The 22,172-nt window shown below is 44.6% G+C and overlaps 4 protein-coding genes across 5 annotated transcripts in view; 3 read left to right on the top strand and 1 right to left on the bottom strand.

The window, feature by feature from the left end:
* LOC144697059 (uncharacterized) overlaps nucleotides 1–22,172 on the top strand; it is a 395,607-nt gene that overhangs the window by 98,367 nt on the left and 275,068 nt on the right. The window contains exon 2 of one of the 2 annotated variants that reach the window (XR_013580296.1): nucleotides 12,536–14,336. The exons of the other annotated variant lie outside the window; for it this stretch is intronic. The gene's annotated coding sequence lies outside the window, so the exon portion shown is untranslated. Of the gene's footprint in view, nucleotides 1–12,535; nucleotides 14,337–22,172 lie in introns of those variants that run through there. 2 annotated transcript variants of the gene reach the window in all.
* LOC144697310 (uncharacterized) overlaps nucleotides 1–22,172 on the top strand; it is a 273,200-nt gene that overhangs the window by 99,826 nt on the left and 151,202 nt on the right. The window lies entirely within an intron of this gene.
* Nucleotides 1–22,172, top strand: part of LOC144698416 (uncharacterized) — a 236,909-nt gene that overhangs the window by 98,399 nt on the left and 116,338 nt on the right.
* LOC144698418 (uncharacterized) overlaps nucleotides 467–22,172 on the bottom strand; it is a 66,987-nt gene continuing 45,281 nt past the window's right edge. Inside the window, 3 exon segments of the mRNA XM_078570359.1 lie at nucleotides 467–1,388; nucleotides 3,370–3,514; nucleotides 15,333–16,115. Of these exon segments, the coding sequence (XP_078426485.1) occupies nucleotides 855–1,388; nucleotides 3,370–3,514; nucleotides 15,333–16,115 (1,462 nt within the window). The 3' untranslated portion in view covers nucleotides 467–854.

Genomic DNA, 22,172 nt, shown 5'->3' with positions numbered 1-22,172 from the left:
AGAAGATTGGAGAGAATCTGAAGAAAGAAGCAGGTTCAGGGCTGCAGCAGGAAGGAGCTTTAGACAGTTTGGCCCGGTGGGATAATGGAAGGGAAGGAAGCAGAGAGGCAGCTGATCAAATTGTCTCAATCTTAGTGTGAAAGAAGCTCCATAAACTCATTGCACTTGTTGTTGGAGGTGAGGATGGTGGAGACAGGGGAGAGAGAAAGCACTTCAAAAGGAACTAACCTGTGTTAGAGATATTAAAAAAACACGACACACTGTACATTTAGCACAAAGGTGATTTATTTGACTTTTATCCTGAATATGATATCCTTTAATGGTGTGGAGTTTATTAACATCAGCAGAAACAGACCCCAATGAGCATAGTTCAGTCCTGGATGTGATTAACAGAAAATCCAATCACTGTAGTTACTTGTGAACTCACTGGTGACTCAGTAGTATGGATGACCGACTGAATCTCTTCCCAAACCTGGCGAAGGTGAACGACTTTCCATTGTGTGACCTCGCTGGTGCCTGAGCAGGTGGGACAACCAAGTGAATCTCTTCCCACACTCGGAGCAATTAAATGGCCTCTCCCCAGTATGAACCCGCTGGTGATTCAGCAGTGTGGATGACTGAGTGAATCCCTTCCCATACTCAGAGCAGGTGAATGGCCTGTCCCCAGTGTGAATTCGCTGATGTACAGAAAGTTGAGATGATTCCCCTGAATGCAGCCCCACAGTAAAAACACCTGAACGGTCTCTTGTCAGTGTGAATACGTTGATGGGACATCAGTTCCCCGGAGCTTTTATAGCACTTCCCGCTGTCCAAGCATTTAAAAGGTCCCTCATCAGTGTGAACTCTTTCGTGCCTCAGCACATGGGATAACTGAGTGAATCCCTTCCCACACATGTAGAAGTGAAAGGTCTCTCCCCAGTGTGAATTCGCTGGTGTACAGTGAGTTGAAATGATCCCCTGAACCCAGTCCCGCAGTGAGAGCACCTGAAAGGCCTCTCATCAGTGTGAGCACGTTGATGGGTAATCAGGTCCCCAGAACTTTTATAGCACTTCCCACAGTCTGGACATTGAAAAGGTCTCTCCCCAGTGTGAATGCGCTGGTGTGTTAGTAGGTTGGATGACTGAGTGAATCCCTTCCCACACTCGGAGCAGGTGAACGGCCTCTCCCCAGTGTGAACTCGCTGGTGTGTAATCAGCTGGGATGAGCGAGTAAATCCCTTTCCACATGTAGAGCAGGTGAACGGCCTCTTCCCAGTATGAGTGCGTCAATGAGTTTCCAGCTCAGATGGGTAACTGAATCTCTCCTCACAATCCCCACAGTTCCATGGTTTCTCTCCACTGTGAACAGTGCTTTTTCCATCCATGTTCAAAGTTCTACAGTATTCAGGTTACGATAAATTGGGCGACTCCATCAGATGCTGACGTGATATTTGGTTTGAGTTTTCCGACTGCAAATCCTCCACTTCTAATAACCTGTGAAATTGATTTAAAACAGAAAAAAAGGAGTGAGAGAGAACCCACAAAAACACAAAGGCAGGTTGTGAAATTGAACTGAATGAATCTGGTCATTTGTGCAGCTGACACTAGGAAAAAGTGACCATGAAAACTGCTGGATTGTCGTAAAAACCCAGCTGGTTCACTAATGTCCTTTAGGGAAGGGAACCTGCCTCTCGGACTGGTCCTACACAAGACAATAGCCTCAGTGGAAGAAGACAGGGAGACATTAGAGAGGCAATGGGTGAAGGAGAGGGATTTTATATATCTACAACTCGACCAGAACTTTGACAGAATCTCCCAAACCCTCAACCTCCATCACCTAGAAGGACCAGGGTAGTAGGTATTTGTGAACACCATCACTTCCAAGTTCCCCTCCAAGTCACACACCATCCTGACTTGTCTGACATCCAGTACTGGATCAGCAGAAATTTCCTCCATTTAAGTATGGGGAAGACTGAAGCCTTGTCTTCAGTTCCTGCGGTAAACTCCACTCCTGAGCCACCGACTCCATCCCTCTCCCTGGCAACTGTCTGAGGCTGAACCAGGATGTTCACAACCATGGTGAAATATTTAATCCCAAGATGAGCTTCCGAACACTTTTACACATCATCACCAAGACCACAGTGCCCAACTCCACCCTAGTCTTAGTTCACCTGCTGCTGAAACCATCATCCATTCCTTTGTTACATCTAGAGTTAACTATCCTAATGCACTCCCGGCCGGCCACCCACATTCAACCTCCCTGTAATCTTGAGATCAATCCCTATCAGTAATCTACTCTACCCACGCACCTCTCCAAAATATGTGTTCATTGAATTCTATCTCTTGAATATTCCCGACATTAATCACCCCACCATTGGTGGTCTTTCTTTCAGTTGCCTGGGACCCAAGCTCTGGAAATACCTCCTGAAAACCGACCTCTTTAGCCAAGCTTTTGGTCACCTGCCCTAATATCTGTTTATGTGGCTCAGTGTCAGAAGTTGCTTTGTGAAATATCTTGGAACGTTGTATTGCATTAAAAGTGTGATATAAAAACAACTGATTGTCATTGATTTGGACATATATCGCCATTCCTTCATCATCACTGGGTGAATAATCTGTAACTCCTTACCGAACAGCATTGTGGAGGCACCTTCACCACATGGGCTGCAGAAGTTCAAGGAGGTCAGATATCATCTTCTCCACAGGCAGCTTGGAATTAGCAATGTATGCTGGGGAATTAGCAATATATGCTGGTATCTGTGGAGAGAGAAAGAGTGAACATTCAGGGTGTGCAGCATGAATTACGAGGAATAAAAATGGTGCAGAATTTGATGGTTCCAGGTATGAGGGATTTTAATTGCAATGTTTGTTTGTGAAACTGTGGGTGTTCTCCTTGGAGTGAAGGAGATTGAGGGGAGATTTGATAGAGTTGTACAAGTTTCTAATAGATTTAGATAAGGTAGATACAGAAAAGCTGTTCCCATTCAATTCGTAAAAGGATAAGGGACACAAGATTTAAGGTTTTAGGCAAGAGGTAGAGGGGGATTTTTTTTTTTACTCATTCATGGGGTGAGCGCGTTGCTGGCTAGGCCAGCATTTAATTCCCATCCTTAAATACCTTTGAGAAGGTGGTGGTGAGCTGCCTTCTTGAACCGCTGCAGTCCATGTGATGTAGGTACACCCACAGTGCTGTTAGGAAGGGAGTTCCACGATTTTGACCCAGTGACAGTGAAGGAACGGCCGATATATTTCCAAATCAGGATGGTGAGTGGCTTGGAGGGGAACTTCCAGGTGGTGGTGTTCCCATGTGTCTGCTGCCCTTGTCCTTCTAGATGTGAGGAAAAACATTTTTACACAGTGAGTAGTAATAATCTGGAACTCAGTGCTTACACTCAGAGGCTGATGATATCCCCGTCCTGCTGGATCGAGTGATCCTGTTGTTTCTTGACGTGATGCTTGGTTTTGAGTTTCCTGTTGCAAATTCTCCCCTTCTAATATCTTGTAAAAGGAGTTTCCAAAAACCATCACTGTCAATCTAGGATAAAAATTGAGAAGAGACAAACATTTGTCTTGGTTTGAGCTAACTATGTACATATTAACATGCAAACTAGGAGCAGGAGTCGGCCATTCAGCCCCTTGAGCCTACTCACCCATTCAATAAGATCATGGCTGATCTGTTTGTGTTTTGAATTCCACATTCCCATCTACCCCTAATAACCTTTGATTCCCTTGCCAAACAAGAGTCTATCTACCTCTGCCTTAAAAATATTCGATGGCCCCGCCTCCACGGCCTTCGGAGGCAAAGTCACACAGTCCACAAAGAAAAATTTCTCCTCTGTCCTAAAGGGAAACCCCTAATTTTAAAACAGTGCCCCCTTGACCTGGATTCACCCACAAGCGGAAACATCCTTTGCACGTCCACCTTGTCAAGACCATTCAGGATATTATATACTTCAATCAAGTCGCCCTCACTCTTCTAAACTCCAGTGGAAACAAGCCAGCCTGCCTAACCTTTCCTCATAAGACAACCCACTGATTAAAGGTATCAATCTAGTAAACCTCCTCTTAACCACCTCCAATGCATTTACACGCTTCCTTAAATAAGGAGACCAAAACTGCATACAAGGTTCGAGATGTTGTCTCACCAATGCCCTGTATAACAGAAGCATAACATCCTTAACAGAAAACTCTGGAAAAACTCGCTAGATCTGACAGCATCTGTGGAGAGAGAAACAGGGTTAACATTTCGAGTCTGTATGACCCTTCTTCAGAGCTGAAGAGACTTCTCTTTAGCTCTGAAGAGTCAGGCAAACTCGAAACGTTAACCCCGTTTCTCTCTCCACAGATGCTGTCAGACCTGCTGAGCTTTTCCAGCATTTTCTGTTTTTATTTCAGATTTACAGCATCCGTAGTATTTTGCTTTTATCATAACATCCTTACTTTTATGTTTAATTGCTCTCATAATAAAGGATAGCATTCCATTAGTTTTCTTAATTACTTGCTGTATCTGCATACTAACTTTTTGTGACGAATACATTAGAACACCTAGATCCCTCTGCCCCTTGGAATCCTGCAGCTATTCTCCATTTAAGTAATACTCTGCTTTTTTATTCTTCCTGTCAAAGTGAACAAGTTCACACTTTCCAACATTTTACTCCATTTGCCAGATTTTTTGCCCACTGATTCAACTCATCTATATCTATCTGCAACCTGCTTATGTCCTCTTCGCAACATACTTTCCGACCGATCTTTGTGTCATCTGCAAATTTAGCTGGCTGCCTTCACTCCCCTCTTCTCAGTCATTGATATAAATTAGAAAAAGTTGAGGCCCCAGCACAGGCCCCTGTGGGACTCCACTTGTCACATGCTGTTAATCAGGAAAAGAGCCCATTTATGATGTTTCTCTGTTTTCTGCTAGCCGACCGTGACAAGATTCCGGCAAAAGTACTGACGACTTGTGCTCCAGAGCTTGCTGTGCCCCTAGCCAAGTTGTTCCAGTACAGTTTCAACACTGGCATCTACCCAGCTATGTGGAAAATTGCCCAGGTATGTCCTGTCCACAAAAAGCAGGACAAATCCAACCCGGCCAATTACCAGCCCATCAGTCTACCCTCTATCATCAGCAAAGTAATGAAAGGGGTCATTAACAGTGCTATCAAGCGACACTTGATTAGCAATAATCAGCTCACTGACGGCAAGTTTGGGTTCTGCCAGAACCACTTGGCTCCTGACCTCGTTACAGTTTTGGTTCAAACACGGACAAAAGAGCTGAACTCTCAAGGTGAGGTGAGAGTGACTGCCCTTCAGATGAAGGCCACATTTGACCGAGTGTGGCATCAAGGAGCCCTAGCAAAACTGGAGTCAATGGGAACCAGGGGGGAAACATTCCGCTGGGTGGAGTCATACCTAGCACAAAGGAAGATGGTTCTGGTTATTGGAGGTCAGTCATCTCAGCTCCAGGACATCACTGCAGGAGTTCCTCAGGGTAGTGTCCTCGGCCCAACCGTCTTCAGCTGCTTCATCAATGACCTTCCTTCCATCATAAGGTCAGAAGTGGGGATGTTCGCTGATGATTGCACAATGTTCAGCACCATTCATGACTCCTCAGATACTGAAGCAGCCCATCTCCAAATGCAGCAAGACCTGGACAATATCCATGCTTGGGCTGACAAGTGGCAAGTAACATTTACGCCACACAAGTGTCAGGTAATGACAATTTCCAACAAGAGAGAATCCAACCATCGCCCCATGATGTCCAATGGCATTACCATCACTAAATACCCATTATCAACATCCTGGGGGTTACCACTGACCAGAAACTGAACTGGAACAGCTATATAAATACTGTGGCCACAAGCACAGGTCAGAGGCTAGGAATCGGGCGACGAGTAACTCACAATATGACTCGCCAAAGCCTGTCCACCATCTACAAGGCACAAGTCAGGAGTGTGATGGAATATTCTTCACTTGCCTGGACGAGTGCAGCTCCCACAACACTCAAGAAGCTTGACACCATCCAGGAAAAAGCAACGCGCTTGATTGGCATCATATCCTCAAACATTCACTCCCTCCACCACTGACACACAGTAGCAGCAGTGTGTATCATCTACAAGATGCAATGCAGGAATTCACCAGGGCTCCTTCGACAATACCTTCCAAACCCACGACCACTCTCATCTAGAAGGACAAGAGCAGCAGATAGATGGGAACACCATCTGGAAGTTCCCCTCCAAATCACTCACTTGGAAATATAATGCCGTTCCTTCACTGTTGCTGGTCAAAATCCTGGAGCTCTCTTCCTAACAGCACTGTAGGTGTACCTACACCACATGGACTGCAGCAATTCAAGAAGGCAGCCCACGATCACCTTCTCAAGGGCAAATAGGGATGGACAATTGGAGCAAGCCCAACGCAAACTGGAGGAACAGCACCTCATTTTCCGACTAGGCACTTTACAGCCTTCCGGACTGAATATTGAATTCAACAACTTTAGATCTTAACTCCCTCCTCCATCCCCACCCCCTTTCCATTTCTTCCCCCTCCCTTTTGTTTTTTCCAATAATTTATATAGATTTTTCTTTTCCCACCTATTTCCATTATTTTTAAATCTATACTTTTAATGCCCTGTTAGTCTTTCCACCCCACCCCCACTAGAGCTGTACCTTGAGTGTCCTACCATCCATTCTTAATTAGCACATTCGTTTAGATAATATCACCACCTTCAACACCTCTTTGTTCCTTTGTCTGTGACATCTTTTGATAATGTGCTCCTATCACTGCTTGCTTGTCCCTACAAGCACCCCCCCACCCAACTTCTCTCCCCCCACAGCTTAAACCAGCTTATATTTCACCCCTCTCCTAATATTACTCAGTTCTGTTGAAGGGTCATGAGGACTCGAAACGTCAACTCTTTTCTTCTCCGCTGATGCTGCCAGACCTGCTGAGTTTTTCCAGGTAATTCTGTTTTTGTTTTGGATTTCCAGCATCTGCAGTTTTTTGTTTTTATTATTATGGACAATAAATGCTGGTCCAGTCAGCGAAGCCCACATCCCATAAGTGGATTAAAAAAATCTTCTATCCATTATAATGTTTCCCCTACACCATGAGCTTTTATTTTTCGAAATAAACTTTGATGTGGCAGCTTATCATGTCGACATAATCTCCTTCTAGCCCCTGTAAAAGGAGTTTCCAAAACCCATCCCTGTCAGTCCAGGATAGAAATGCACAATATTCTCTCCTCCTGCTGACATGGACAGGGATGACCACGCATGCGCTCTGCTGCACGTTGCCGCTGATCAACATGGCGTCCGTTCACCTCGCTTTGCAGCAGCAGAAGCCCCTCAGCTTTATCCCTACTCTTGTAAACGGGGACCGGCAGCTTCGAGTTCGGCAGTCTGAAGCTTACATAACATGTTTAAAAAATCTTTCGGTCCACTGTCCGGGTCCATCGCTCCATCCGTCCCTCCTATCCAGCTTTCCCGATCGCGGACCCAACAAAGAAGCTTCTATCCATCGCCATTACTCGCTCCGCAATGCTCAGACACAGTTCGACATTGCGCCTGCGCACTGCCCTCCTGTTGTGGATAGGGGACATTCTCTACCGCGGTGAATGCTGGGTAAACCCCTGACCCCCCCACCCACCCCCGCCACAAATTGAAAGTACAAAGTAGGATATCCTGATTTGTTTCCCTGTTGCAGAGTGGAGACTGGGGCCTGAGAGGCCAATAATAAAGTTAAAGAACAAATTATACTGAAAGCCAACTGCATGGGCTCTCCATTGTCCACCGGAAAGAAGGAGAACAGCAGCAAAAACGGCAGAATCCAACCCTTGCAGTCACATAAACTCACTGGTGTCTCAGCTGGTGGGAAGAACAAGTGAATCACTGCCCACACACAGAGAACATTTAAACAGCCTCTCTCTGGTATGAATGTGCTGCATCCATCAAATCCTTTAGAACCATAAAAACAGTTATGGTGCAGAAAGAGGCCATTCAGCCCATTGTGTCTGTGCCGTCCAAAAAAGAGAAAAGGAAACCAGCCACTCATTTTAATTCCACTTTCCAGAATCTGGTCTGTGTCCTTGCATATTCCAGCACTTCAGATGCAGATCCAGATAACTTTTAAATGAGTTGAGCATTTCAGCGTCAAATCCCAACTTAGATAGTGAATTCCAGATGCACACTGCCCTCTGGGTGAGAAAGGTTTTTTCTCATATCCCCACTTATCCTTCTACCAAGGACCTTAAATCTATGCTGCCTGATAATTGACCCCTCAGCTGGGGGAAACAAGATTTTCCTATCTACTCTAGTGCTGATTGTGTTTTAAAGTTTTAAAAAAAAAATATATATTTTTATGTATAAAAATAAATATATATTCAGTGTGAGAGGCTGCAGTCCCCATATTGTTACTGGAATGAGTTACACAACTTTTGGTTACACTTCAGCCCCAGGCTCCTAATCTTTGACTGCCCAGTGTGGAGGGGTGCGGTAAGTCAGAGGATCTTCTTATTGTTACAGACAGAATTTAGGTGATCCCTTCCAGTCCATAATCAGGATGTTTGTGTGTCATTTCCTAACCTTCTGAGTGATTTTTCTTAATTTAAAATAAATTCCAGCAGCAGGCTTTCTGGTGATTTTTAAAAGTAAAGCAGGTTATTGTTTGTCACGCTCTTACCCTGGATGTTTAAATGCAACATCTCAATCACTCTTCTCACTCACAGTATCTCACACACAGAAGTTAGATACAGATGAAGTTAAAGCCGTAATTATAAAAATGGAATTTATAACTCAGTCTTTATATCAATATGGGCGTTGTCTTCTTGGCTGAGCTAATCCTTTAGTTGGAGTGACAATCTTTTAGAAGCAAATAATTCTCATCAAACTATGCATCCTTTGTCGATGAACAGCCAGGAGATTGGTTCTCAGGTAGACTTGGAAGCTGGAACAAGTACAGTACTTTGGCTGCATTGGTAGACTTTCAGCTATGATGGTTCAGTTGTTTCAGATGTTTCCTGGTGCTTCAGATGTCTTTCAGACACAGATTTGCTTTATTGAGGTTGTATTATACTGCAGTCACTGACAGTTAATTCCAGTCACAAGACTGCAGGGTTAACACTTCTGGGGTCCAGACCACCGTGAAACAAAAGAAATTGATAATGGTCATTCACTCTTATCTCTGCCCACCCTTGAGCTCAAATATCCTCCTTTGTTCGATATAGCACTCTGAGACCGACAGTGTAGAGACTTCATATTCCCCACATGCCTGTTCATCCTTACACAGTGAGATGTTTAAACTTTACAGGTGCCTGTGAAGTTCCCTTATTCAGGTCCATGTTTAACTAAATATTGGCCACGGAATCGAATGCTCTCCACAGTTTAATGTCTGTAGTCACATGTTAAGTTGCAGCCATCTTAACAGAGTTTTGTGGCCAGTTTCACAAAGTATGACCTTACAGTCTATAATGTCCACTATCACATGCTTGTACTGAGCGTGACTCCCTGGACCTGCTCCTGAGCCTGGTTAAAAGTCATTTGTAGATCCAGGATGGGTGAGTCCCATGGGGAGGGTGGTGGGGGGAATCACTCTGGCCACCAATCTCTTTTCCGTGGTTTTGTCTGAGCCCAGGTGGCCCTGGTACGCTTGGTATATTCCACAACTGGTGGGCACCTCAGGGTACAGAGTGTCTCAGACACTGGAATCAATATTCTGGTTTAGCTGGGAAAGTTCTCTTTGCTTTTGTTGGGACTTTGTTTCTGATTTTGGTTTCTTTTAGTTGGATTGGGCAGCATGCTTGGAGGAAACAAGGAAGAGGAAAAATTGTTCCATAGAAACTAGAATAATCTGTTCTGAATTTCTATCCTGCACTGACAGTGATGACTTTTGTAAATTCCTTTTACAGGATATTAGATGGGAGAAATTGCAGAGAGAAATTTCAAATCAAACATCATGTCAAGATCTGACAGTCACTCGATTCATCAGGACCTGAATATCATTGGCCATTGAATATGGAAGGAGAAATGTTTGTCTGTTCTGTCTGTCGGAAAAGATTTCAACCATCAGTGTGACTGGAAAAGTACCGAGACACACACGCATCCGAGTGAGAGTGTCCAAGCGCACGGACCGTGGAAAGAACTTTAACCAGCTACACAGCCTGAAAAAAAATCACACCATTCACAGCGGGGAGAAAATGTGCACGTGTTCTGTATATGGACGAGGCTTCCATTGATCATTCAACCTAGACAGACACGAGGACACTGGCACCATGGAGAAACTGTAGAAATGTGGCGACTGTGAGAAGGGCTTCAGATCCCCGTCCGTGCTGGAAATTCATCGACGCAGTCACACCGGGGAGAGACCGTTCACCTGCTCCGTATGTGGGAAGGGATTCACTCAGTCATCCAGCTTACAAAAACACCAGAGAACTCACACTGGGGAGAAACCATTCACCTGCTCCGAGTGTGGGAAGGGATTCAGTCAAGTAACTGACCTCACGTCACACCATCTTATTCATTCTGACATGAGACCTTTCCAATGTGCTGACTGTGAGAAGAGCTTTAAAAGCAAAAAGGTTTTGCTGATGCAACAACAAATTCACACTGAGGAGAGGCCGTTCACCTGCTTCGTGTGTGGGAAGGGATTCACTCAGTCATCCAGCCTGCTGAAACACCAGAGAACTCACACTGGGGAGAGACCATTCACCTGCTCTGAGTGTGGGAAAGGATTCACCATTTCAGCCTACCTGCTGAGACACCAGCGAGTTCACTCTGACATGAGACCTTTTAAATGTTCCAACTGTGGGAAGAGCTTTAAAGGCAAATTGGATCTGCAGATGCACCGCCTGTGGGAAGGGATTCACTCAGTCATTTACCCTGCTGAATCACCAGCAAGTTCACACTGGGGAGAGGCCATTCACCTGTTCCGTGTGTGCAAAGGGATTCACTCAGTTATCTCACTTGCAGAGACACCGACACACTCACACCGGGGAGATACCGTTCACCTACTCTGTTTGTGGGAAGGGATTCACTTGTTCATCGTACCTGGTGAGACACCATCAAGTTCATAAGTGACTGCAGAAGTTGGATTCTGGTGTTATTATGTGTTATGCTGTTACCATGTTCATTCTGACAGCTGGAGTTTGTTTCAGTTGATGTTAATAGTCTCTGTAACTAGGTTGGAGTTTAATATTCTGGATATAGGTTAAATAAATCAGCTTTGTGTCAAACACACAGTGTTTGAGTCCTTGATTTCTCTAAGATAAGAGGAGACTGATTGATATCCTGTTACTGACTGTTCCATTTTTGGGCCTTTTCTCCTTTGTTAATGGAGACTTGTATTTATATAGCGCCTTTCACAACTTCAGGATGTCCCAAAGTGTTTTACAGCTAATTAAGTTCTTTTCAAGCGTAGTCACTGCTGTAATGGAGAAAGTGCAGTCGCCAAATTGTGCACACCAAGATCCCACTAATAGAAATGTGACTTTGACCAGGTAATCTGTTCAGTGATGTTTTTTGAGGGATAAATATGAAACTGTACACCAGGGAGAACTCCCCTGCTCTTTGGAATAACATTATAGGAACTTTTACACCAACTGAGAGGGCAGATGGGACCGTAGTTGAATGTCTCATCTGGAAGATGGGACCTCTGACAGTGCAGTGCTCCCTCAGTACTGCATCAAAATATCAAGCTGGATTTTATACTCATGTTTCTGGATGTGGATTTGAACCCACAACCCCCTGACTCAGATATAAGAATAAGATTACTGAGCCACAACTAACACCTCATCATTACTGCAGATTATTTCAGTCCTCATACCTTCAGTCACTCTCATGGACGAGTGGAAGATTTTATTCTGGGAGTCACAGATTACCCAAAAAGTGGGTCGAAGTCCTAGGTGATCTTAAAGCATTTTATTAAGAAGCAACAGTTTAGATATGATACATCAGTTAAATAGGCAGAAAGAACATACAACCTATAACAGGTGAGAATGGTTTACTGGTCCCGGATCAGGGGGATGTTGATCTCCGTGGCTGGAGTTTGCAGTCTCCTTGGAATTTTTCCAAACGTTACAAATCACACCTGCACACTCACATCAGTATGCTAGTATCATGCCACATATGCTCCATCTGATACAAACCACTCTTGAACTTTCAGGTGATCTTATTGAAAGATCAAACGGGGCATCTGACTGAAGATCTTTGCTTATGGTTCTGATGCCTTGGGTAGTGGCCAGACTATCAAATGCAGTTTTTCTTAAGAGTTCAGAGGCAAGGATACAAACAAAGAAAGCTATCAATTTACTCATCCCATCGAAACTTCTCTGAGTTTCACTAGAATGTACATGGCTACCTGGTTGATCTATTCTATTGAAGTATATCCAAGGTAGGGAGAGGGGTTTATTCCAATTCCCATTTGGTGGTATAATTTACTCTATCTTTTATTCTAAGTGGGGCATCGCATTAATTACCATTCTATCTCATTCATGAGCCATGGAGGAACTTTGCCATCCAATTTAATATTCTCATAATATGGTGTCATTGGATCAGAGAAAGAAGCCTAGGTACTTGCAATCAGTTTGGAGATAACTCCCATTCTCAAGTACTTTGTCTTTAAAGATAACAAATGGGATAAAGCCAAATTTTTAGTTCAAAACATCACGTCATTGGAAAGGGATAATTTTTCTGCATGTTTGCAAAAGCACAGAGCAAACATTCTCAAATGTGTACAATTGTGGAAACGTTACATAACTTCTTCAGATCAAAGATGAATGAAACTATCATTTTTAACTTGTTTTTCTAATCTTTTTTTTTAATCTTTGCCCAAATTTTATTCTTTTGTTTGATTCTCTCTTCAAGTATTTTTCCAAATGACTGTGTTAAAACTGAGGAAAAATAAAATTTAAAAAGTTAGCTTTTACTGTTAAACAAAAGATTCAATCTTCTTAGACCAACAAGAGTTAGCGGAGGTGGAGCTTCCCACTGGTTATGTTTCAACTCTGAAACATAACTTGAAACCTAAAGTGTTTCTTCCATGAAGCAAACCTTTCAATGCCTTTTACAATTGTACAAGTGCATTGTAATTCGTACTTAAAGATTTACTTTCACTTAGTAATTATAACGTTTCACTTCTAAGTTGGTGGCATTTTCGCTTAAATGCCAATTGGTTCCAAATTTTTGAGCTTCTTCCTTGAAAGAATTTTTGAATCTTTGAAATTTGCGAGCAACGCCCTGCATTAACAATGACTGGATGGTGTTTCGAATGTATGGTATACTCTCAGTAGGGTAAGTACACTTCTTCCTGGGAGGATGTATCAGTCTGCTAATATCTTCTGGTTTGGTCATGTCTCCACAACCATGTGAATGCACCTGGCACAGATTCGAGAACTGCCTGGACCTCAGGATCATCAGAGGTGACGGGTTCGTACTCCTCTGCGAAGCCTGATAAAACTTGGGGCACACCTTTCATGGGGTCGGGGGGAAGATCCTGGATTATTGATTGCCTTCATTATCAATAGTGCAGAATAATGGTCTCCCACTATCGTGTCAGAGAGGGGAAACAACTCTGTGGGAGCCCTGCTGAAGTCACTGGGAGTCTGGAGATACGTGCCTGGGGTACCTGATACACTGTGACAGCCAGCAAAACTCTGTTACTAATTCACCTAGTCTCTATTGGTGCCTCTGTTCTTTCCAGCCACTGATCAACAGGATCAGGACTCATCTATGCAGGGGGAGGGGGAAAGCAGGACTCACTGTTAATGTCAGTCTCCACACTGCACCTATCGTGACGGTGACGGGCATAGTGGCCCAGGCGGTTACAATTAGGACAATGCGCCGGGTCATCCCTTCCTGGCATGAAGTTCCTGGATGGTCCATATTTCTGGCCAGGCAAGGGTCTTCCTCTTCGTGGGTACTAGTGGAGTTATCATGGGTCTGTTCGTGGACCTATGGGAATGTTGAAACAACTTGTCCCAGGTCATTGCCATAGTGTCATAAAGACCCCACTTGCTACAGACTCATGGCTGGAGACCTTTCAGAAAGAGACCCTTGAAGCTGAAGGAGTGAGAACAGTTTACTGTCCCAGAGAACAAACAGATGGATGATGCAGAGTAAGTGCTGGGCTCTGTAGCTGATGGCAGCGGACTCTTCTGAACAGTTTGCTGGTGTGAGCCAAAGTGTGGGTGTTGTACTGGAGTCAATATGGATCAGTTTGGAATTTTCTTCCTGGTCAAAGAGATTTTTTTTTCCTCTCAAGAGCCTGTGTTAACCTTTACACAGTCATTGGGGAGGTGGTGGAGTAGTGGTATTGTCACTGGACTGGTATTCCAGAGAGCCAGATTAATGCTCTGGGGACCTGGATTTGAATCCCACCATGGCCAAAGGTGAAATTTGAATTCATTAAAAAAAAACTGATGCCCTTGAAATCATTGTCATAAAAAAACCATTTAGTTCACTAATGTCCTTTAGGGAAGGAAATCTGCTGTCCTTACCTGGTCTGGCCTACATGTGACTCCAGACCCACAGTGATGTGGTTGATTCTTAAAATGCCCTCTGAACAAGGGCAATAAATGCTGGCTGAGCCAACGACGCCTCCATCCAATGAATGAATTGAATTTTAAAAAACCACAGACTGCTGCTTTACATCTGGGTCATGGGATCCAGTTGTATCAGGGTTAGAAATGTCTTGCTTTAGGGCCTGTGCTAGAGACATGTCCTTAGACAACAGCCCTATCCATGCTTGTCAGCACCAAGCTGCTATGGAGTCTTTCTTCATAAGAAAGAGAGTTATTTCTACAATATTCAACAACCTACTTAAGATTTCTTGCGGTTAATAGATGGTGATTTCCTACAGCCCGTTACATGGATTGGACTTGTCTCCATTCCCACTCAAGGGATTTCTGTACCAGACGGGAGGGGTGATATTTGGGAACTCTTGATTCTCCACCAATTCCCATTCCCCTTCTTTCTAGTGGATAATGCAGTTGTCACTGTGTGTAATATGTATGTCAGTAAGAATTGTCAGCAAGGATTAATCAGCACTTTCTAATTGGAGATATTAATCAGTGAAACCTTTCAGTCACTGAATTGTAGAGTTCGTTCCAAAGATCAATTTAGGGTTGAAGTAAAAGTTCATAATATTGTTCTGAGCTAACTACTAATGCAAGTACCTGAACTACAGGGAAGGTCACAGACAGCAGTTCTTAAAAACTGCAGTCCCAAGAACACAATTAGCTACAGTTACAAATATTAAGCTCAAGCCCAGTTATCGGGGGGTATTAACATCAGCAGAACCAAAGCTGAACTGTCAGAATGATTCAGTCCTGGATGTGATTAACAGAATAATCCAGTCCCTGCAGTCACTTGTGAACTCGCTGGTGTGCCAAAAGATTGGATGAATTAATGAATCCCTTCCCACACTTGGAACAGGTGAACGGCCTCTCCCCAGTGTGAACTCGCTGGTGTGTCAGTAGATTTGATGACTTAGTGAATCCCTTCCCACACTCGGAGCAGGTGAACGGCCTCTCCCCAGTGTGAACTCGTCGGTGTGCAATGAGGTGTGATGAACTCCTGAACCTCTTTCCGCAGTAAGTGCAGCTGAATGGTCTCTCCTCAGTGTGAGTTCGTTGATGCGACAGGAGGCAGGATGAATCAGTAAATCCTTTTCCACACACGGAGCAGATGAACGGTCTCTCCCCAGTGTGAACTCGCTGGTGTATCAGCAGGTGGGATGACCGTGTGAATTCCTCCCTACACACAGTGCAGGTGAATGGCCTCTCCCCAGTGTGAATTCGCTGGTGTGTCAGCAGGTTGGATGACTTAGTGAATCTCTTCCCACACACAGAGCAGGTGAACGGCCGTTCCCCTGTGTGAACTCGCCGGTGTGTAATGAGAGTGCCTGACTGCCTGAAGCTCTTTCCACAGAAAGTGCAGCTGAATGGCTTCTCCTGAGTGTGAATGAGTTGGTGTGACTGGAGACTGGATAATTCTGTGAATCCCTTCCCGCACACAGGGCAGGTGAATGGTCTCTCCCCTGTGTGACTGCGTCGATGAGTTTCTAGCGTGGATGGGCATTTGAATCCCTTCCCACAGTCCCCACATTTCCATGGTTTCCCCATTGTGCCGGTGTCCTTGTGTTTCTTGAGGCTGGATGATCAGTTGAAGTCTCATCCACACAAAGAAAACGTTTATGGTTTCTCCCCACTACAAATAATGTGATGCTTTCTCAGGCTGTGTAACCGGTTAAAGATCTTTCCACTGTCAGTGCACTGGAACACTCTCACTCGGGTGTGTGTGTCTTGCTGCTTTTCTAGTCACACAAATGTTTGAAATCTTCCCCCCGAGACTGAAGAGACAAATATTTATCCTTCCACATTCGAAGGCCGATGATGCTCAGGTTCCAATGAATTGCGTGACTCTCAGATCTTGACGTGATGTTTGGTTCGAGTTTCCCATCTGCAAACCCTCATCTAACCTGTAAAAGGAGTTTGCAAAAGTCATCACTGTCAATCCAGGACAGAAATTCAGAAAAGACAATTCTATTTTTGATGGAACATATTTTCCTCTCTTGTTCCCCGAAAGCTGTAAATTCCCATCCCACACACTCTCCCTCTTCCCTGGGCTGAAATCCAAACCCATCTCACCATCTCTTTCCTCCACTCCCAGTTTTCTCCCTCCCTCTCCTCTGCCTGGGTTCAGTTCTCCAGCTCCTGTCTGCAGACTGACAATAAAATCAATGAGTCTTATTGGGGGTTTGGGGCCTCCAGCGGGTGTTTCTGAATCCTCCCCGCCCACCTCCCAGGGTTTCCTTCCTTCCCACAGATCAGATCCTCATTGATTTGCGCCCAAAGTGTAACCTCTTATTTATTGTCCCCCCTCCCCCATCCTCTGATGTGAACCATCCTCCACTCGCTGACCCAGGATGGCGGCCGTTAACCTGGGCCTTTTCCCGGGAGGGAGAAGCCCCGCAGCTGCAAACCAGGAGCTGACAATTATTCCTCAGGGTTTGCGGGTCCACAAAGTGTTTCCAAGTCCTCCCACCCACCGCCTCGCTCTGACTCCGCTTCTCCAGGACAAACAGGCGCCTCTTCCCGCAAGGACATCAATCGCACTGCGCATGCTCCATACTTCCCGACACTGCGCCTGCGCACTGCTCTCCAACCACAACAGCCGCACTGCGCATGCTCCATCTCACTGCTCGGGTGATTGATGGGAACAATGGGTGCGATGGAGGACGACGTGCACAAGGAATTTGTGAACTACCTGAGGATAATAGTGAGGGGAAAGGAAGGGATCTGGAAAACAGCAGACACTGCATGTTCTTACTAAATATGTGGGGTCTGGTTGCGCAGATGTCAGGTTTTACACATCACTCACACACATAGACACCCACACACATACTCACAGGCACACATGGGGGCACTACCTGTCCGATCAGGTAAATAACATTTTGCCTCACACCAATCAACCCGAATAATACCGGGGAGGTGGGCCACAATGTTCCAGAAATTCAACTAAACATGACCCTGCAGGGACCGCGAGAAGTTTTGGCCATTCAATTCCACCCTTATGTTACTGCAGCTGTACGGTGAGACCACACCTGGAGTATTGTGTGTAGTTTTGGTCTCCTTACCTAAGAAAGGATATACTTTTCAAAGAGGGAGTGCAGTGAAGGTTCACCAGACTGATTCCTGTCATGGCAGGATTGTCGAATGAGGAGAGATTGGGCCGACTAGGCCTGTATTCATTGCAGTTCAGAAGAATGAGAGGGGATCTCATTGAAACGAGTAAAATTCTGACAGGGCTGGACGAGCTGGATGCAGGGATGATGCTTCCTCTTGCTGGGGGGGTCTAGAACAAGGGGTCACAATCTCAGGATATGGGGTAGGCCATTTAGAACTGACATGAGTAGAAACCTCTTCAAGCAGAGAGCGGTGAACCGAAGGCTGTGGCGGTCTAGTCACTGAATATATTTAAGAAGGAAATGCTTAGGTTTCTAGACTCTAACTGCATCAATGGGTATGTGGAGAGAGCGGAATTATGGCGTTGAGATAGAGGATCAGTCATGATCACAGAATCACAGTGCAGAAGAGGCCTTTCAGCCCATCAAGTCTGCACCGACACATGACCTACCTACCTAATCCCATTTACCAGCACTTAGCCCAGAGCCTTGAATGTTATGATGTGCCAAGTGCTCATCCAGGTACTTTTTAAAGGATGTGAGGCAACCCGCCTCCACCACCATCCCAGGCAGTGCATTCCAGACCGTCACCACCCTCTGGGTAAAAAAGTTTTTCCTCACATCCCCCCAAAACCTCCTGCCCCTCACCTTGAACTTATGCCCCCTTGTGACTGACCCTTCAAATAAGGGGAACAGCTGCTCCCTATCCACCCTGTCCATGCCCCTCATAATCTTGTACACGTCGATCAGGTCGCCCCTCAGTCTTCTCTGCTCCAACGAAAACAACCCAAGTCTATCCATCCTCTCTTCATAACTTAAATGTTTCATCCCAGACAACATCTTGGTGAATCTCCTCTGCACCCCCTCCAATGCAATCACATCCTTCCTATAATGCGGCGACTAGAACTGCACACAGTACTCCAGCTGTGGCCTCACCAAGGTTCAATACAACTCCAACATGACCTCCCTACTTTTGTAATCTATGCCTCGAATGATAAAGGCAAGTGTCCCATATGCCTTTTTCACCACTCCACAGACGTGCCCCTCTCCCTTCAGAGATCATTGGACACACACGCCAAGGTCCCTTTGTTCCTTGGAACTTCCTAGTGCCATGCCGTTCATTGAATACCTCCTTGTCAAATTACTCCTTCCAAAGTGTATCACCTCACACTTTTCAGGTTTAAATTCCATCTGCCATTTATCTGCCCATTTGACCATCCCATCTATATCTTCCTGTCGCCCAAGACACTCAACCACACTGTTAACTACCCGGCCAATCTTTGTGTCATCTGCAAACTTACTAATCCTACCCCCCAACATAGTCATCTATGTCGTTTATATAAATGAAAAATAATTGGAGACCGAGCACTGATCCTTGTGGAATGCCACTGGACACTGGCTTCCAGTCACAAAAGCATCCTTCTGTCATCACCCTCTGCCTCCTACAACTAAGCCAATTTTGAATCCACCTTATCAAATTACCCTGTATCCCATGTGCATTTGCCTTCTTTATAAGTCTCCCATGTGGGACCTTGTCAAAGGCTTTGCTGAAATCCATATAAACTACATCAACTGCACTACTCTCATCTACACAGCTGGTCACCTCCTCAAAAAATTCAATCAAATTTGTTAGGTATGACCTCCCTCTGACAAAGCAATGCTGACTATCCCTGATCAAACCTTGCCTCCCCAAATTGGAGATAGATACTCTTCTTCAGAAATTTCTCCAATAGTTTCCCTACCACTGACGTGAGACTCACTGGCCTGTAGTTCCCTATCTCTACGACCCTTCTTAAATAGTGGAACCACATTAGCTGTTCTCCAATCCTCTGGCACCTCCCCCGTGACTAGAGAGGGATTAAAAATTTGGGTTAGAGCTCCTGCGATCTCCTCCCTTGCCTCCCTTAGCAGTCTGGGACATAAATCATCCAGACCTGGAGATTTGTCCACTTTTAACCTGCCAACATCTCCAATACCTTGTCACTCCCTATATCAATTTGCTTAAAGACCTCACAGTCTCTCTCCCCGAGTTCGATACCTTCATCCTCGTTCTCTTGGGCGAAGATGGAAATGAAGTATTCATTCAACACTCTAGCGATGTCCTCTGGCTCCACCCATAGATTGCCCCCTTTGTCCCTTATGGGACCTACTCTTTCCCTGATAATATTGAATGGCAGAGCAGGCTCGAACGGCTGAATGACCTACTCCTGCTTCTATTTTCTATGTTTCTCTGAACTGTAAATCAATATTGAAGAACACCTGGGACAGAAGCAAACGCAAATTGTTAACAATGAGCTGTCTATTGCCACCCTGGGTTATCAGCCCTGGTGGGAGATAGTATACAACACAGAACAACATCCTTGGTAAATTGCAGCTTCTACTTTCCATTTGGCAGTACACATGACGCTAATTCCCTTTACATTGATGGTCTCGGTGAAGGTCAGTACACAGAGCAGAATGGATGGAAAGATCACGGCAAACTCCTTGTAAATCTATCCCTCTCATTTCGGTTTTGTAGCCATCTTTCCACCCATTCTGCTTCCTGGTCCTTCACTCCACACAGCATCTTGGTCACCTTGTAGATTGTACATGCTGTTGTGGATAACAAGCTGGTTACAAAACAGAAAACAGAGAAAAGAGGTTAAGAGTAGCTACTCAGACTGGTAAAAGGTGGGACGTGATGTTCCACAGGGAGAAATGCTGGGACCACTGTTATTCAGAATTTACATAAACGATTTGGGCTCAGGAATCAGAGCTCCAATTTTAAAACTTGGGAGCAGAATTACAGTAAATCACAGGTAAGAATTCCCAATTAACAAATCTTTGTAGCATAGTTCATTAAACCTTTAATTCGTTAGCTGACTGAAGAATGACACAATGAAGTAATTAAGTGATATATTTATTAATGTATCGATTAGTAAATTGGGGGGTACAGCTAACCCTGCTGAAGACTGCAATAAAATCCTGGTATATAACATCAATAAAATAAGGAATTTATGGAAACACGCTGTAAGTCCTTCTGTATCTGAAGATCAAATGAATGTTGTATAATTGTACCAACAGTTAACAGACTCCAATGAAATTCTCCATTTGTGGTTTTACTGCAGAATTTAATCTAATGATTTCACTGCATTAAAGGTGCTATATCAATATCAGTTGTTCTTGCTGTTGGCCTAAAATGACAGATTCAGGACTTTGAGGACTTTCACAAAAACTCGTTAAAAACTTCGCAGAATAATCACCACAGTCATTTTTAAACTGGAGGCTTAATCCTGCCGTTTCATTTTCACTCAGGAACAGAGCACCGTTTTACACCAATCTCTGATTTAACAACACGTTTTCAGTCTTCCTGACTAGGTTGAACAATCACATTTGTAAAGGTGCCTCAGAGCTTTGAAACACGATGGCTACAAAGCAGATATCAGAGGGTTAGACTTACAGGGAGTTTATGATTTTCAATGCATTTTTGTATGTGACCTTTGACTCTACACTACCTGGCTTTGGTCATCATTAGGCTGTGCATACTGCATAGAAGCGGCTGGAACGCATTTCTTGAGAGACAAGAAAGACAAAAGTGGCATTTGTCCCTCTCATTGTGACGCCGAAGGATCGTGTTCAGGCTGAAGTTCTGTTCCTGTCGTATGATCCTCCTTCAGGTTACCCTTACTGAGCTGCAACCAGGTGATGCTAAACACTCAGGTGTAAAAGACAAAAATCTACATAAAATGTATTTAAAATAAAGCTCGACAACGATTTGACATTTACCCAGAATATTAAACAGCTGCCCAATTATGTGGTTTATTAACATCAGCAGAAACAAACACCAATTGTCAGCATGAAAGAATTCAGTCATGAACATGATTAACAGCAGCAACAACTGCAGAATCCAACCTCAGCAGTCATTTATGAACTCACTGATATGTCAGCCAGGAGCCTGACTGAGTGAATCCCCTCCCACACACGGAGCAGGTGAACGGCCTCTCCCCAATGTGACTCCAGCTTTGATGGGGAAACAAACCCCTTCCTACAGTCCCCACATTTCCACAGTTTATCGGTGCCAGTGTCCTTGTGGCTGTCAATGTTAGATGATCAGTTCAAACTTCGTCCACAAAAAGTTTCTCCCCACTGTGAAAGGTGTGATGCTTTTTCAGGCTGTGCAATTGTTCAAAACATTCTCCTTCTATATTGAAGCTTCAATGATATCCAGCAGCTGATGGATGGAGTGAATCTGTCAGATTTTGACGAGGTGTTTGGTTTCAGTTTCCCACCTGGAAATCCTTCCAAATGAATCTCATATAATAGGAGTTTACAAAAGTCAGTGCAGGATGGAAATTCAGAACAACGAAATCCAGTTTATTTCCTTGTCATAATTTGATCACGGGATGTGGGCATCACTGGCAAGGCCAGCGTTTGTTGTCCATCCCAAATTGTCCTTGGAAGTTGATGGTGAGCCATCGTTGCAGTCCACGTGGTGTAGATGTTTCTAGGTAGGGAGCTCCAGGATTTGGACCCAGTGATGCCAA

This window comes from Cetorhinus maximus, chromosome 23 (assembly GCF_964194155.1).
Source record: "Cetorhinus maximus chromosome 23, sCetMax3.hap1.1, whole genome shotgun sequence".
Taxonomy (NCBI): Eukaryota; Metazoa; Chordata; class Chondrichthyes; order Lamniformes; family Cetorhinidae; genus Cetorhinus; species Cetorhinus maximus.
This window is presented reverse-complemented; position numbering and strand designations above follow the sequence as displayed.